At 42.1% G+C, this 15,011-nt stretch overlaps 1 protein-coding gene across 3 annotated transcripts in view; it reads right to left on the bottom strand.

The window, feature by feature from the left end:
* Positions 1-295: 295 nt before the first annotated feature.
* Positions 296-15,011, bottom strand: part of insyn1 (inhibitory synaptic factor 1) — a 204,564-nt gene continuing 189,848 nt past the window's right edge. For all 3 annotated transcript variants that reach the window (XM_088992921.1, XM_088992919.1, XM_088992920.1), the window contains one exon: positions 296-1,229. In XM_088992921.1, the coding sequence (XP_088849047.1) occupies positions 423-1,229 (807 nt within the window). In that variant the 3' untranslated portion in view covers positions 296-422. The remainder of the gene's footprint in view (positions 1,230-15,011) is intronic.

The following is a 15,011-nucleotide window of genomic DNA, read 5'->3' as shown; positions in this document are numbered from 1 at the left end:
CAAAACTGTTCTGTCACCCAACTGCAGCCCAAACAGGAAATGAACAGCAAAATCAAGAATAGTTAGTCTTATCTGCAAGCTAGATCATCACAAGCGCCATAGGTTCCCGACCCTTGAGCTAGGGGATGAAAGTGAGGGATAAGGATTAAATTTAAGTGTTTGAATCACAGTGGATAGTTCGGGTTTGGGGGGTAAGGGTGCAGTTTTACAAATTGACTTTTGTTTCCAAGATTCAATGTATGTTCCTAACTTGAGTTTTGGAATGAATTTAAGGAGGCCAGTGATTTTTTTTCCCATATAGCATTTCTTTATTTAGTAATTGATTTATTTGTGTATTAATCTATTAGCTATGTATTTAATATTAAACAATGCACAGTTCTTGAGGTGAGCTGTATGATCAACGAGGAGAAATCCCGGTTGGCTCAGTGCTCTTTTGTTTTCTGTTTGTTTGGAATATAGGGCAGTACAGTTTGGGTGCTCTTATCCGATACAGTTTGCGTGCTGCTGTTTCGAAGCAGTTTTTTACGGCAGCTGGGGTTCAGGAGGCCTTTCCTGGGTAACGTGTGCGCTCCCGTCATGCTTCTTGCCGACGGGGGTACATAAGAGGGGTCGAGGCAGTTGTGGAGGAGCGAGTGCTCAGAGGAAGAACGTTTGGGGGCAAGAGGTTCGGCCATGAGGCTCTGCTCGCTGTCGCTGTCGGGCGTGGCGCGGCCGCTTTTGTCATCTGCTAGTTCCTCCTGCTCCTCTTCGTCATCGTCGTCGCAGCAGAGTGCGTGGTAGAGGATCTTGTCACTGAATCGGACCCGCTCTCTCGTCTTGTGGCTGTGTGTGGAGCTGCTGGCCTCCTCGCTCGATGAATCTGGGGTGATGATGCGCGGCCCGTTGGGGATGGGCAGCCCACCGTTCATTTGCGAGTAGAATGAGGCCGTGGCAGCCGCGGGAAGGTTGGGCGTCTGAGTGGGTATGGTCCCGCGGCCCGTGGGCGCTCGAGGGTAATACCCCGTCAATAGCTCTCCGGGCGTTCGCGCGCAAGCCCCGCCGGACGACTCCAAGTAGCCGCAAAACTCCCAGCTGTCGGACAGCACGTCGGTGTTGAGGAAGTCCAGTCGGAAGGCTTCCCCGAGGCCACGCTCGCTGCTGGACGTGCTGCTCGCCGTTGCCACCGTCCAGTCATCTGGATCCAGGTCAAAGTCAAAGTCTGACGTCAGTTTATCGATCTGGCCCACCACCTGGCAGGGAAAAGCAGAGCAGGCAATGAGCTAATTGAACGTTTGATGCTTTGTGTCTTCAAAATGATTCAATTCATGCTGCAAGTACCGTATTTTCCAGTGTATAAGCAGTGTCTGAAACATGAAAAAAACGTTACCGGACACCAGGGCAGACACCTCTGAAAAGTTGCCATAAAGTTGCCTGCCCCATTTTTCACGACTTGAAACACAATAAGACGACTAATCGCAAAAAAACATTGTTGCAAAGTGTTAAGGATTGTTTTAATTAAGGATGCACCGACCACAAAGGCTCCCTTGCTTAATTTATCGTAAACATCCCTTGATGATTTTGCTCCACTTGTTCATTTGTCCGTACACTCTTTGTCATTTTGCACAATACAATATTTGCGTTGCGTCGTCTTCTACATCCCATGTGAACTCCATTTCCACGATGCTGTTATTGCACGGTCAATTTCTAAGCGCCTTTCAAAACTCTCAAGTACACTTTACAGTCACGGTATAATGTACGTTTACGTTTTGTAGTATCATAAATTTAGTTAGTTTCTTTTGAATTTTTCTTCCTGGGACGAGAAGTAGTGCGTGATGCATGCTGGGATATATAAAATGGCGTTTCATTCGAATAATCTCTTAAAATTACTTTGCGAGATGGAATTTTTTTCTCTAGTTTGCTGTAATTTATCATTTTTGGAATAATGATTGGAAATGGAAAATTTGGCGTGTTTTGCTTTTTTTGGCTATGGTGTCTCACAAAAACAAAATTCATTTATTTCTGAACAATTCACAGCCAAAAATATTCCATGAAAACTTCTAAGCAACATCAACATTTTAGCTCATTCACTGCCATTTTCAAATTTATTCAGGAATTGAAAATATGACATAGAGCCATTCCAAAATGTGTTCTTTTTTTCGTGTGTGGGTGCCCATAAATCGCTGGCCATGGCCTCTGGCAATGTTTTTCTCTTCCACAAAGGGGCAGCATTTCCCAGCATTTCCCCAGTGTCTGAAACTCATTACAAAAAGTTAGTAGACACCCGGGCAGACAACTCTGAAAAGTTACCGGCCCGGCCATAAAGTTGCCTGCCCGATTTTTCACAATTTAAAACACATAAAGTCATCTAATCGCCCAAAAAAATAAAAACATTGTTGCGAAGTTTAAAGTGTTTTTTTTTTAATTAAGGAAGTACCAACCACAAATGCTCCCTTGCCTAATTTATGGCAAATATACCTTGCTGAAGATTTTGCGCCAGTTGTCTGCTCAATGCTACGTGGACTCCACTTTCTCGGGGGCTTTCGAAACTCTGAAGTACACTTTTCAGCCAGGGTGTAGTCCGAAGCAGGCTTCTGATTGGCTGCCGGTGCCGAGTATGCAAATTGACAAACGAACGTTCTTTTGGCAATTTGCACCAAACGAACGGGCATTTACTGCATTTAAACGAACGGGCATACTCTGCACACACACCGGCAGCCAATCAGAAGCCTGCTTCGGACTTCACCCTGGCTGAAAAGTGTACTTCAGAGTTTCAAAAGCCCCTGAGAAAGTGGCTCGTAGCATTTTGTTTGTGGCTTTTGGTTTATTGAATAAAACAAACGTTTGATTTGAAAAAAAATGTTGTCGTTTTGAAAGTTGTACGCCCGACGTAAATGTTGTACGCCCCGCCCGGGCCACCGGGCAGACACTATTTCAAACACTGCTTATACTCCGGTGTGCCTTATACATTAAAAACATTTGAAAATACACCATTCATTGGGGGGGGGGGGGGTGAATCTTATAGCCTGGTGCACATTATACACCGGAAAATACGGGAAGTCTTAAATTTTTTTGTTTCCTAACTGACACCAGAAAAACATTTTATAGCATCTAAAATACCCAAAACACGCAGGCTGATATTTTTAGTCAAATGCAAAATACCAATAATAAAAATGAGTTAAAGGGCCCCAAAAGTACTTCAAAATGACCTCGTAGATGGCGAGTTTCAGAAGGTCCCGCCCCCTTGTTCGTGACGTCACGCCAGGACGTCTTGCCTTGCTCTAGAATCAAAACAATGGCTCCAGATTCAGAGAAGATGCTTTCTTGTTACTCATGCAGTTACGAATATATTCAAGTATTTCTGAAGAGGAAAGCATAAATGTTTGCAATTGATTAAAGACGTCCTTCCGTATCAATTCGAGCAGTCAGGACTCCAAAGTAGCATCCCAGAAAATGCACAAGACGGTGCCCAAGCTCCGTTGGAAATGGACTGATTTGTCTGCTGGGAATGTGTGTCAACTAGTATCAAATAGTAGTCTTAGTGCCACACACAACAATTCGCCATCACATTATTTATGTGCTTTCCTTCTAATTTTCACCAACATGCATCAACACGAAGTTTTCAGACCAAACAAGTACCCAAAATGCATTGTGTGTCGCTTTCTCGGTCAGTGGCGTTCCTGAAGTGACGTCATGTCAGAAATCATCACCAATTCGAAACCAACACTTCCTGACGCGAGTCTTAAAATGTAAAATATAGCTCTATGCGGTGGAATTTTTGTAAAAGACGCTCAGTAGAAGTCATTTGAAGTGATTTTACAATTTATGGACACAACTTGTCCGGAGACGTCGGTTGTCCTTTAAGACAAGTTATGCACACATACAACGCCATTCATGTTATTTATATTGTATTATGTGTCCTGCTGTTTTTGTGATTAATGGAGCTTCCCTTGAGAACTTGTTGGATACATTGGTCATTGTTGTGCTGGGAACGTAATTTGGTCCATTTAAAGTCAGTGATGGCGGTCGTCAAGAACAAGTGGACCACTAAAGCCAGACTCCAAATGGAATTTTACACAACCAACTATAAAATCAGGGAATTTATGAGAACAACGTTAGATTTTTTTTTTTTTGAATTGTCATCCGCGGTGATGTAGCAGCCGTTCGGGCCTCCACTGTGGTCAATCTGTGTTTTGCCCCACAGAGCATCACAGCTTGGCCCACCAAAAATCTGGTGTGCTAAAAATGCGCTATGTGACGTATGTACATTTCCAATGATTCATTCCTTCACTAATGTCCCAGCACATTTCCAAATGGTATGAACAGAAACGGGTTCCCACTCGTGATAAATAAATCATAATAGCAGGTGGAGCTGAATATTAGAGCAAAGTATACTTGTAATGACGGACAGCGTGGAATCCATTTCGACTCGAGCTGAGCAGAAGAAGCTCTCCGGAGACTTCTTACATTACTGACCGTTGCTGCGCGTCACGCCATCATGTCAGAGACACTGCAGCTGCGAATGACCTCTTTCATTCTGACCCTCAATTACACAGCCCAATCATCTCTGACAGGTGTCGAGATACAGTAATAAACCTTCAAGCTGACGCTGCCCGCCCTGCCTCCCCTATTAAAGCGACTCTCTGAAAGTGGCGGAGCAACCTGACTCTGAGTTGCAAGGTGCAATGACTCCGGTTGACTCTTGACAGTTGTCATTGCAGGGGGGTGGGGAAAAAAATAACAAGAGGGAGTGAATCAAAATGTTTCTCTTAACTCATTCACTGCCATGTATCCATTCCAGTGCCAGGGTCTTTGTCATTGTCCCTTGAATTTCAGGACGCACAGAATATAGAGTTTTAGGACTACATAAACATTCAGTACAGCATTAGAAACCTGAGACTCTCTTCTTTCATGGGAAACAAAGAGTCTCCTCTTCTTTTCCTTTCGGCTTTTCCCTTCAAGGGGTCGCCACAACAAACCAGTGTGCTATATCTTTAGAGGTTTGGTCCACATGTTTGTTTTGGCCAAGCTTTTACGTCGGATGCCCTTCCTGACACAACCCTCTGGATTTATTCGGGCTTGGGACCGGCACAAGAAGACATATGTCCCTTTGTGGCTACAGAACAAGCAACTTGCTCAATAAAAGGCTTCCAAACACAAAATGGTAATTGGAGTCAATTCCTAAATTATATGTGTCTGGAGTTATATGAGCTAGAAATGAGAGCAGCTGTTCTAAATACAATGCTAACCACATATTGGTTTATTGTATAGCGCTTGAACAACAGCCGAAGCTGGAACAAAGGGCTTGATAGGACTATTTTAAAGGACAACTGACGTCTCAGGACAAGTTGTGTCCATAATTTTTAAAATGTCTTCAAATGACTTTTATTGAGCGTATCTTACAAAGATTCCACCGCATATATTTTACGTTTTAAGACTCGCGCTGAATATTCCGGAAGCCTTGTTTTTGAGTTGGTGACGAGTCCGTACGTTACGTCACTGAAGGAACGCCCCTGACTGAAAAAACATTGTAGCAGTCCTTCCATCACGTCAATGCATTTTGCTGTACTTTGGTCTGAACACGTCGTGTAGGACCACAAAGAGGCAGAAGAGGGCGACAAAGCTCCATATAAGGAATTAATCAGCCTGTGGAAACGGGCTGATTAATTCTTTACACGGCTTTGTCGCCATGTTCTGCTTTTTTTGGGTGCGACATTTCCCACCCCTGATGCCTCAATATTACACGGAGTAAATTATTTAATCGATTGCAAACATGTATGCTTTCTTCTTCAGAACTATTTGAATCATATTCCTAACTGGATGAGTAACAAGAAAGCATATTCTCCGAATCTGAAGCCATTGTTTTGATTCTCGAGCAAGGCGCAAGGAGCAAGACGTCTTGCCTTGACACCACGAACATGGGGGCGGGATCTTCTGAAACTGGCCACTTCCGGTTTCAAATTGAAGTACTTTTTAGACACTTTAAGTCATTTTTATAGGTGTTTTGCATTTGACTAAAAATATCATACTGCGTTTTGGGTATTTTAGATGCTATAAAACGTTTTTTGATGTCAGTTATCGTTATCATTTAAATATGCACATTCTTAAGCATTCATTGTTTATTATTCTCCACTCATTTATGTGTCTAGGTTTAGTCTAAGTTGTTATGCTATATGTATATATGTGTAGTTTACCTGATAACTTTACATATTTGTAGTGTATACTGTTACTCAACCATTCTCATATCAGTCTTTCAGTATAATGTTCCACGCACTCCTTAAGTCACAGCTGATTGGCTCCTTTTGAAATGAGGTCATTCCCGCGTTCTGTATAAATAACATCTGTGGGGGTGAGCAGATGCACTTCTCTTCCCCACTGGTCTCTCTCTCTCTCTCTCTCTCTCTCTCTCTCTCTCTCTCTCTCTCTCTCTCTCTCTCTCTCTCTCTCTCTCTCTCTCTCTCTCTCTCTCTCTCTCTCTCTCTCTCTCTCTCTCTCTCTCTCTCTCTGTGACGAGCATTCTCTGTGCCGTTCCAAGAATAAATAATCTTTCTGTTCATCATTTTGATTACTGCTGATTGACTATTTAGACCAACACAAGTGAAGAACATGAACCAGGAGAAGAACACCTTTGATCCAACAGGACTAACATAGAAAGAAGGGAAATGCTGCGCCCTTGTGGAAACGAAAAAGTCTTTTCCAGAGGCCATGGCCAAGGGCTTTATCGGCAACCAAGCATGGAATAAACAAAACCTGAAAAAATTCTGGAATGCCGCATAACGTCATATTTTCAATTCCCAAAGAAATTTGCGAACGGCAGTGAATGAGTTAACTTCAGGTGTGTTAGACAGCAAGCTTACTTTATCTACCTTTTCATAATTGCGATGATAATTCTTCCTTACAATCACGGATATTATCGCTCTCTTAAGCTTCCACAAATATGTCATTTACAGAAAAAAAGTCATAAAAGATTATTGACTAGCATTCTTTTACTATTTTGCTTAACTGTGTTGCAAATGAAGTGACTTCAGTCACTAGGAAATGCTGTCAATGCTTCATAAACTTTATGGAGTAATGGCTTCATAAAGCCTACGGGGGACTCGACACCCAATTCCAGCCTCCAGTTGCATCTAACAGATGTAGCAATGGCAGCTAAACAAAGTGAATGATGTCTCTTCTTAGCGGGAAGAGACATTTTAACCCCTTGTCGACCTTTAGTAACCCTTTTCGTTCCACTGGGAACTGTGGGAATTTTAGTTGAGACGCAGAGGGGCTTGTCTTTGGGCCTTCACAAATTAAATATCGTGTCGGGTCAGGAAGCACGTGCAATATGTTGCTATGGCAACCATGTGCCAGAATTCCAAGAGATACTTCAACCATCCATCCATTTTTCTAACCGGTTATCCTCAGAAAGGATCGCGGGTGTGCTAGATCCTATCCAAACGGTCTTTGGGCAGTAGGCGGGGGACACCCTGAACTGCTTGTAAGGGCACCCATAGACTAACTAATATTTGTGCTAACAATCATATAAAATCATACATAAAAATAAACACTGCACTTCAATACTGTGAGACACGTCTGCCCGTTTCCTGGGACAGACCCTGGATCGCTGCAGTTAGTTCGCCACTGGTGATCATAATGTAGACGCTGCTTGATTTTTTTTGACACTCAACAATGACTCAGTGTTTCTTATCCAAGTGTCAGGGAAGTCCTCCTCGTCAAAGACTCCAATAATTCTTAGAAAGTAAAAGAAAAAGGTGAGCACTCACTGAACTATTTTGTTAGCATGCTGTGCTAGTTAGCTAGCTGCTAACTAACTATATTTCTTTGCTTTGCTTGAACTCATTCACTGCCATTGACAAATTTATTCGGGAATTGAAAATATGACATAGAGCGCCATTCCCGAATTAGTTCGGGAATGGCATCATTTCCCATTTTTCCCATGTTAACGCTTTGTTCCAGCTTCAGCTTTTGTTAAAGCGCGATATAAACCAATATGTAGGAATTGCATTGTATTTCGGACAGCCGCCCTCACTTCAAGCTCATATAACTCCAGACCCATATAATTTAGGAATTAACTGTTTTTTTCTGATGAAACAAGAGCGTCTAAGGTTTCTTAAGCTGCATTGGATGTTAATGAAGTCCTAAAACGTAATATTCTGTGGGTCCTGGAATTTGAGTGACAATGACAAAAAACCCTGACACTGGAGTAGACACATTTTTGCACATCTGGCACTGAATGAGTTAAAAAGTTTACATTTTTGGAACAGGTCACAAGTAAACACATGGCATTTATTCTCCATCAATCATTTGTCAGGAAACTTGAATTGCTGGACAGACATGCATAATGTATGACCATATGAAAGGTGTTTTCATTTGCCGATGGATCGTGACTGTGAGTGCAAGGCTTATTGTAGGTGCCAAAATGTCAAGTGCGTGTTGTGGCAAAGCAGCGTGATTCCAGTTGAAGTGCTCAATCGTCCTCAAACATCTAATAGCTGCTGATGACAAAGGCAGAGGTTAAGTCTTATTTGAAATGCTTTGACATCATACGCTTCCCTGGCAGCCCAACAAAAGAGCAGCAACGTAGAAACTGCAACATCCAATCCGACGTTTGCTAGGGGCTTCTTTTAAAAGAGCTCAGAAAAGAAAAACATGACGGATTCATGGATTTAGCGGTGTGATGGAAAAGCAAACAAAGGTCTTTTAGCAGCTGAAAAAAAAATCTTTGCTTTTGTTAAAGCCTGCCTGCGGTTTCAAAAGCATCACGAAATGTGTTTCTGTATGTCTTTGACGACCATGATGGGAAAATGTTTATTGTTATACGTTGTGAATGCGCAGCTTCAAAATATTGAAGTATTTTTTTGGTCACCCAGTCAGTGGAATTATTTGTTTTGCATGTCTGTCTGCATTAAATGGCTGTACAATTCAAGAAAAAAACAAGTCATTTGAATTTACTTAATTAAAATATGTATGTCCTGGTATATAAGGCGCACTGGAGTATAATGCGCACCTTCAATAAATGAAAAAACATTGTCCAAATAAACTATAGAAATATATAAAAATAGGCGGCCTGGTAGCCGAGTGGTTCGCACAGCGGCTTCACAGTGCAGAGGTCGATCACTCAACCCGGAATAACTCAAATAGATAGAAAGTCAGCTAGCTAGCTAATATATAACTAATGAATAGAAATCTAGCTAGTAAGATAGCAAATAGATAGCTATCTAGGTAGCCAGCTAGCTAGTTAGATAGTGAATAGATAGGAAATAGATAGCTATCCAGGTAGCCAGCTAGCTACTTAGATAGCGAATAGATAGCAAATATATAGCAAATAGATAGCTAGCTAGGTAGCCAGCGACCTAGCTAGCTAAGTAGCCTAGGTATCCAGCCTTTCAAAACTCTCAAGGTCCCTTACAGTCCCAGGATCAGTTTTTCTGCGGGTGAGCAGCGGAAGCCAAATGCCCGAGCGTTCGACTCAACCCAGAATAACTCAAATAGATAGAAATTTAGCTAGCTAGCTAATAGATAACTAATAGATAGTAAGCTAGGTAGTTAGATAGCAAATAGATAGCAAATAGATAGATAGCTAAATAGCCAGCTAGCTAGCTAGATAGTGAATAGATAGGAAATAGCTAGCTAGGCACCTAGCTAGCTAGTTAGATAGCGAATAGATAGCTAGCCAGTTAGCCAGTTAGCCAGATACCTAGATAGCTAGATAGCGAGCCTTTCAAAACTCTCAAGGTCACTTACAGTCACAGGATCAGTTTTTCTACGGGTGAGCAGCGGCCTCCACATGCACCAGCATTCACTCAACCCGGAATAACTCAAATAGATAGAAGGTTAGCTAGATAGCTAATAGATAACTAATATATAGCAAGCTAGCTAGTTAGATAGCAAATAGATAGCAAATAGATAGATAGCTAAATAGCCAGCTAGCTAGTTAGATAGTGAATAGATAGGATATAGCTAGCTAGCTAGGTACGCAGCTAGCTAGATAAATAGCGAATAGATAGCAAATAGCTCGCTAGGTAGCCGGCTACCAACCTAGCTAGGTAGCCGGCTTTTCAAAACTCTCAAGGACCCTTACAGTCACTGGATCAGTTTTCCTGCGGGTGAGCAGCGGCAGCCACATGCGCCAGCGTTCACTCAACCCGGAAAGCAAATGGATAGCAAATAGATAGCTATCCAGATAGCCAGCTAGATACTAATCGCTCAAGTGAGAAACATGGTGTCAACAGATTCTCTCCTACATCACATCCATATTCTATTATTGGCTTCAATGTAACTTGAAATGGGATTTAAAGTGAGCCATTGTTTTTATCAATTCACGATGAGTGAATTGTAATTTAGTCAGGTAACACTAATATAGTGTATTTCCACCTTTTCATGCTCCCCAGAAAGTAGTCTAGGAGCCAGACTTTGAGTTTGAAACCTTTACAACAGTGGGAAGAGCGCTGGAGTTACAGCCTCTAGGCTGCCCCCCAAGCAAAGTAAAAATCCACTAAAAATCAAAATCCATATAGATTTTTCTTGCCTTTTTTGCACAGGCACAGCTTGTTTGCCTGCATAGTTATATATTCATATTTGCCAGGTCAACATATGCTTGGTGTTACTCCCTTGGTAGGAAAAAAACAATCATCAATATGCTGTAGATGATCCTTGTGAAGAGAATATTACACAATGCACAAGTGAGGGCTGAGTGTTGAATATTCAAGTATTTATTGGCAAATTAAATGGGCTTTGCCGGCAGCAGAGTCAGTGGATGTGCAAATAAATCAGGTGTGAGTTGCCAGGGTAAATGAAATGTAATGTCCTCGCTGAATTTCTCCCTCCCCTCAACCAAAAAAAAAAAACCCAACAACAGCAAATAGCAAAAAAATAAAAAAATAAAACCCCTCCACTAAACTACATTACAGTGTTTGTGTGGCCCTGCGCCATCTGTTCGGGCGCCACGTGTCGTTTTCACAGATTCTGTCGCGCTCGCTTGTTAATTATAAAGCATCCGGCGCCTTGTGCCTTCTTTCTTTGGTTCTTGTGGAAGAAAATATAGGAGGAAATGCATTTGCTGGGAGCCATTCGAACACAGCGCCATCATTAATTCTCGCTTGGTTTGTCAAAGGGTGTAGAGCTGCACCTGCGCTGGATGCAGCTTATCTCTACTATGATTAGCTACACACACAAATATTAGTGTAAATAGCATTTTACTGTTCTGAGGTGGAAACAAGAAAATGGAGTGTAGTTCAATCGTCTTGGACTGGAATAGTATGGAGAGAACACTACAGTAAATTTTGGGCATACAATATTCAATTTGGCGTTTTTAATATAAAGGACAACCGACACCTCCGGACAAGTTGTCTCCATAATTTGTAAAATGGCTTCAAATGACTTCTACTGAGCGTATTTTACAAAGATTCCACCGCATATGGTAATATTTTACGTTTTAAGACTTGCGCTGAATATTCAAGAAGTCGTGTTTTTATGTTGGTGACGATACCTACCGTGACGTCACGTCTGGAACGCCCCTGACCGAGAAAGCGGCCCACAATGCATTTTGGCTAGATTCGTTTGGTCTGAAAACTTCGTGTTGATCCGTGTCGATGGCAAAATTAGAAGGAAAACACATAAATAACGCGATGGTGAAGCATTGTGTGTTGCACCAAGACTACTATTTGATACTAGCTGACACAAATTCCCAGCAGACAAATCAGCCCATTTTCAATGGAGCTTGCCGCCATCTTGTGCATTTTCTGGGATGCTACATTGCAGTCCAGACACCTCAAAATGACACAGAAGAACTTCTTTAATTGATTGAAAACATTTATGCTTTCCTCTTCAGAACTATTTGAATATTCATAACTGAATGAGTACAAGAAAGCATCTTCAGAAAGCAGCCATTGTTTTGATTCCCGAGCAAGGCAAGACGTCTTGGCGTGACATAAACAAGGGGGCGGGACCTTCTGAAACTGAACCTTTCTGAGGTCATTATGAAGTAGTTTTGGGACACCTTCATTCATTTTTATTGGTGTTTTTCATTTGACTAAAATATCAGCCTGCATGTTTTGGGTATTTTAGATGCTATAAAACGTTTTTCTGATGTCAGTTAGTAAACAAATAATGGTGTCGGTTGTCCTTTAATTTTATAAATACATTTTTTTTCATGAATGTATGAGTCTGATTTGTTGTTATGTATCCAAAGATTGGGCAGTGACCAATCCATGGTGTACACTTTGTCTATTTCCTCAACTCAGCCGGGACAGACTTGAGTTCACCCGTGACCCTGATAGCAGGCTAAGCGGTTTAGAAAATGACCATATGAAGCCATGGATCAAGCTTTCTGATTCAATTTTCTTTAGACTTTTAACTTAATAGCGGTGCTTTGGCATTTAAAGGGGAGGGGTCAGAAGGGTTTTGAAAAACAAAAAGGCCAGCCTATACTGTCAGTAGAAATGTACAGTCAAATGCAGACACACCGAGTTTTTTGAATGTTCATAAAATGTACCCATTTTTTCCCCTCAGGTACCCCAGGGAAGTCTCTTCCAGGTGACTTTGGGCAACAGCTGGCGTGGTTAACGCCAGCTGTTCACCACCACTCAGTAGGACACTTGAAAGTTCGAAAAGCAGCAGTTTACATTGACTCTAACGGTTGAAGAAACCTTTTCATCCATGAACCACTTCTGTACGATTGAGAGCTTATACAGGCCTCCTCCTGATTGAACCTTTAGGTCCTTGGCAGACTAGAGTCAATGTTTCAATTCTATGTCGGAGTATATGCAAAAGACAGTTTGATTTTTGTCATTAATTCTTTTTCTAATCTTTATGGGCAGATTTTATAGATGCGGCGGAGACATTGTTTGGTGGCCTGAGTACTGCATTTCCGCTTTTTGCAGGTGATGTGTTTTTGTTGGCTTTATCAAGCTGCGATCTTCAACTCTCTCTCTGTAGTGGTTAACTGCTGAGTGTGAAAAGGTCGGGATGAGAATCAGCACCTCTAAATCGGAAATCGCGGGCTTTGGAAAAAGTGTTCTCGCCCTGTTGGGAGTGAGATCCTTACTCAAGTGGAGGCAATTTAACTTGGGGTCTTGTTCTCTACTCTACTCTAGGGGAGAATTGATAACGAGATCGACAGACTGATTGGTGCAGCGTCTGTTTCGGTGGTGAGAGCGGAGGGACAAAAAGCAATGCACTGAGGTGACCGATCGATCTCTCTTACGACACTCATCGATGGTCATAAATTGTGGTTCACGATTGAAAGAACAAAATCGTGGATCCAAACTGATTAAATATGTTTCCGTTGTGATTTGTTCGGATATGGTTTGATACTCGCTCATGTCGCAGAGCCTCAGAGTAAAGTCGTCATGTTGCCTCCTGGATGCTAGCTTATTGGGGTGGTTCTGTGGACTCCAACGGAGGACCCAGGACAAGATGGATAGAACCGGATGAAGTGTCCGGCAAGATGGAATTCTGGCCTTTAGCAGTTGCCTCAGTGATGCATACTCAGATTCATAATCTTTTTTCAAAAGTACTTTACCATGGCCAGAACTGTGCCACACATATTTAGGGCTAGACCAGTTTGATGTCCCAGCCACACATTATGAAGATAACTCCAAACGTTTGCTAATTAGCCAATTTGTCCAGTTCACAAGTTCAAATTTGGACTTTATAGACAGCAATAACTGGATTTCTTTGTTTTTTTTTGTCCATAAAATTGCAGAAGTTTGGAATTCAAGATTTTGTTGTCGCTGACATCCTTGATATTGAGCTAATAAGCCTGTTACGTGATTTAGGTCATCTTGATGCTTATACTGCGGAAGAAGTGTGCGGGCAGGCGGACGAGGTGTCCCTTTGAAGTGCTGACGACTGTAATGATCCTGTCATGAGCATCTTTTATAAGCTTTAAACTTCATTAGGACTCGCGTGTGCTGCCCTTTTCATCTCCCAAAAGCTTGTCTCAGACTCAAAGTGTTAAACTGTGATGTGATGCCCGCGAGTACAAGTCGCTGATCAAAAGCATCATTAGGGAATCTCGCTGCTTAATGGGCCTAGTTTATCCCTCTAGGGGCTTTATATAGGAAGGGAAGGTGGGATTCTGGAGTCATTAAAGTTGCAACTTTTTAATAGAATTTTTTGGACAGATGTTGCCGCAATCGCAGAGGGAATAGAACTGGTCTTCTGGATGCGAGATGATCATTTATTGAAGTTCTTTTTCATTGCTTCTATCCAGGAATGACCAAAAAGGGACAAAAACTGATGATAATATCACACTAGAGGGCCGGTTTCATCACATAGCCACCAGATTAACACCTGAGTCTTCTAAGGTCACATGCCGGAAGGAAAAAGACTGGTCTTTGTGCCCTTGCAGAGGCTCCATTAATGACAGGATGTTTTCGAATCGTCAGCTGAGTCGGAAACCGCAGTAGAAAACGCTTAGGTGATCAATTGTGCGAGATGAACAATGTGTAGCGAACCTGTCGTGGGAATAATTTTTCAGAGAAGAGGGGAACAATACTAAATCCATATACAGGTGGTCCTCAGTATATTACACTGTTCTGTTTTCAAGCCGTAATACATCGTCGTCTATTTATAAGTCAGTGGTTCTTAAATTGGGTTCGATCAAACCCTAGGGTTCGGTGAGTCGGTCTCAGGGGTTCGGTGGATCCTCTGCCGCAGAGGTCCAACCCTCAGTCTAGTCTGCAGATAGTTGTCGCAGTCATTGAAAGAAGGGTTCAATCAATCAATCAGCATCTGAAACTGGTGGGGTTCGGTGCCTCCAACAAGATTAAGAACCACTGTTCTAACCGAAGCAAACGCCGTAGTAAGTCAACATTGGTATGAAAAAAGTATATGGCTGTGAGCCTAAAGGAATTTGTCCAGGATTATGTTAGGGAAGTTGCAGTCCACGTACGTTAGACTTGCCCTGCAATAACCACATCACAATGTAACACTCCTTTGACGTCTGCAAATTGTCTACAGACTTAAGCCTGTTGCACTTTTGCAGCTAAAGGAGACACCAACAAAAACAACTGAAACAGGCTGAGTGA

The sequence above is a fragment of the Hippocampus bargibanti genome, linkage group LG03 (assembly GCF_051943395.1).
Source record: "Hippocampus bargibanti isolate YZ-2025 linkage group LG03, ASM5194339v1, whole genome shotgun sequence".
Taxonomy (NCBI): domain Eukaryota; kingdom Metazoa; phylum Chordata; class Actinopteri; order Syngnathiformes; family Syngnathidae; genus Hippocampus; species Hippocampus bargibanti.
The sequence above is the reverse complement of the archived record's forward strand: the minus strand, read 5'-3'. Positions and strand labels throughout refer to the sequence as shown.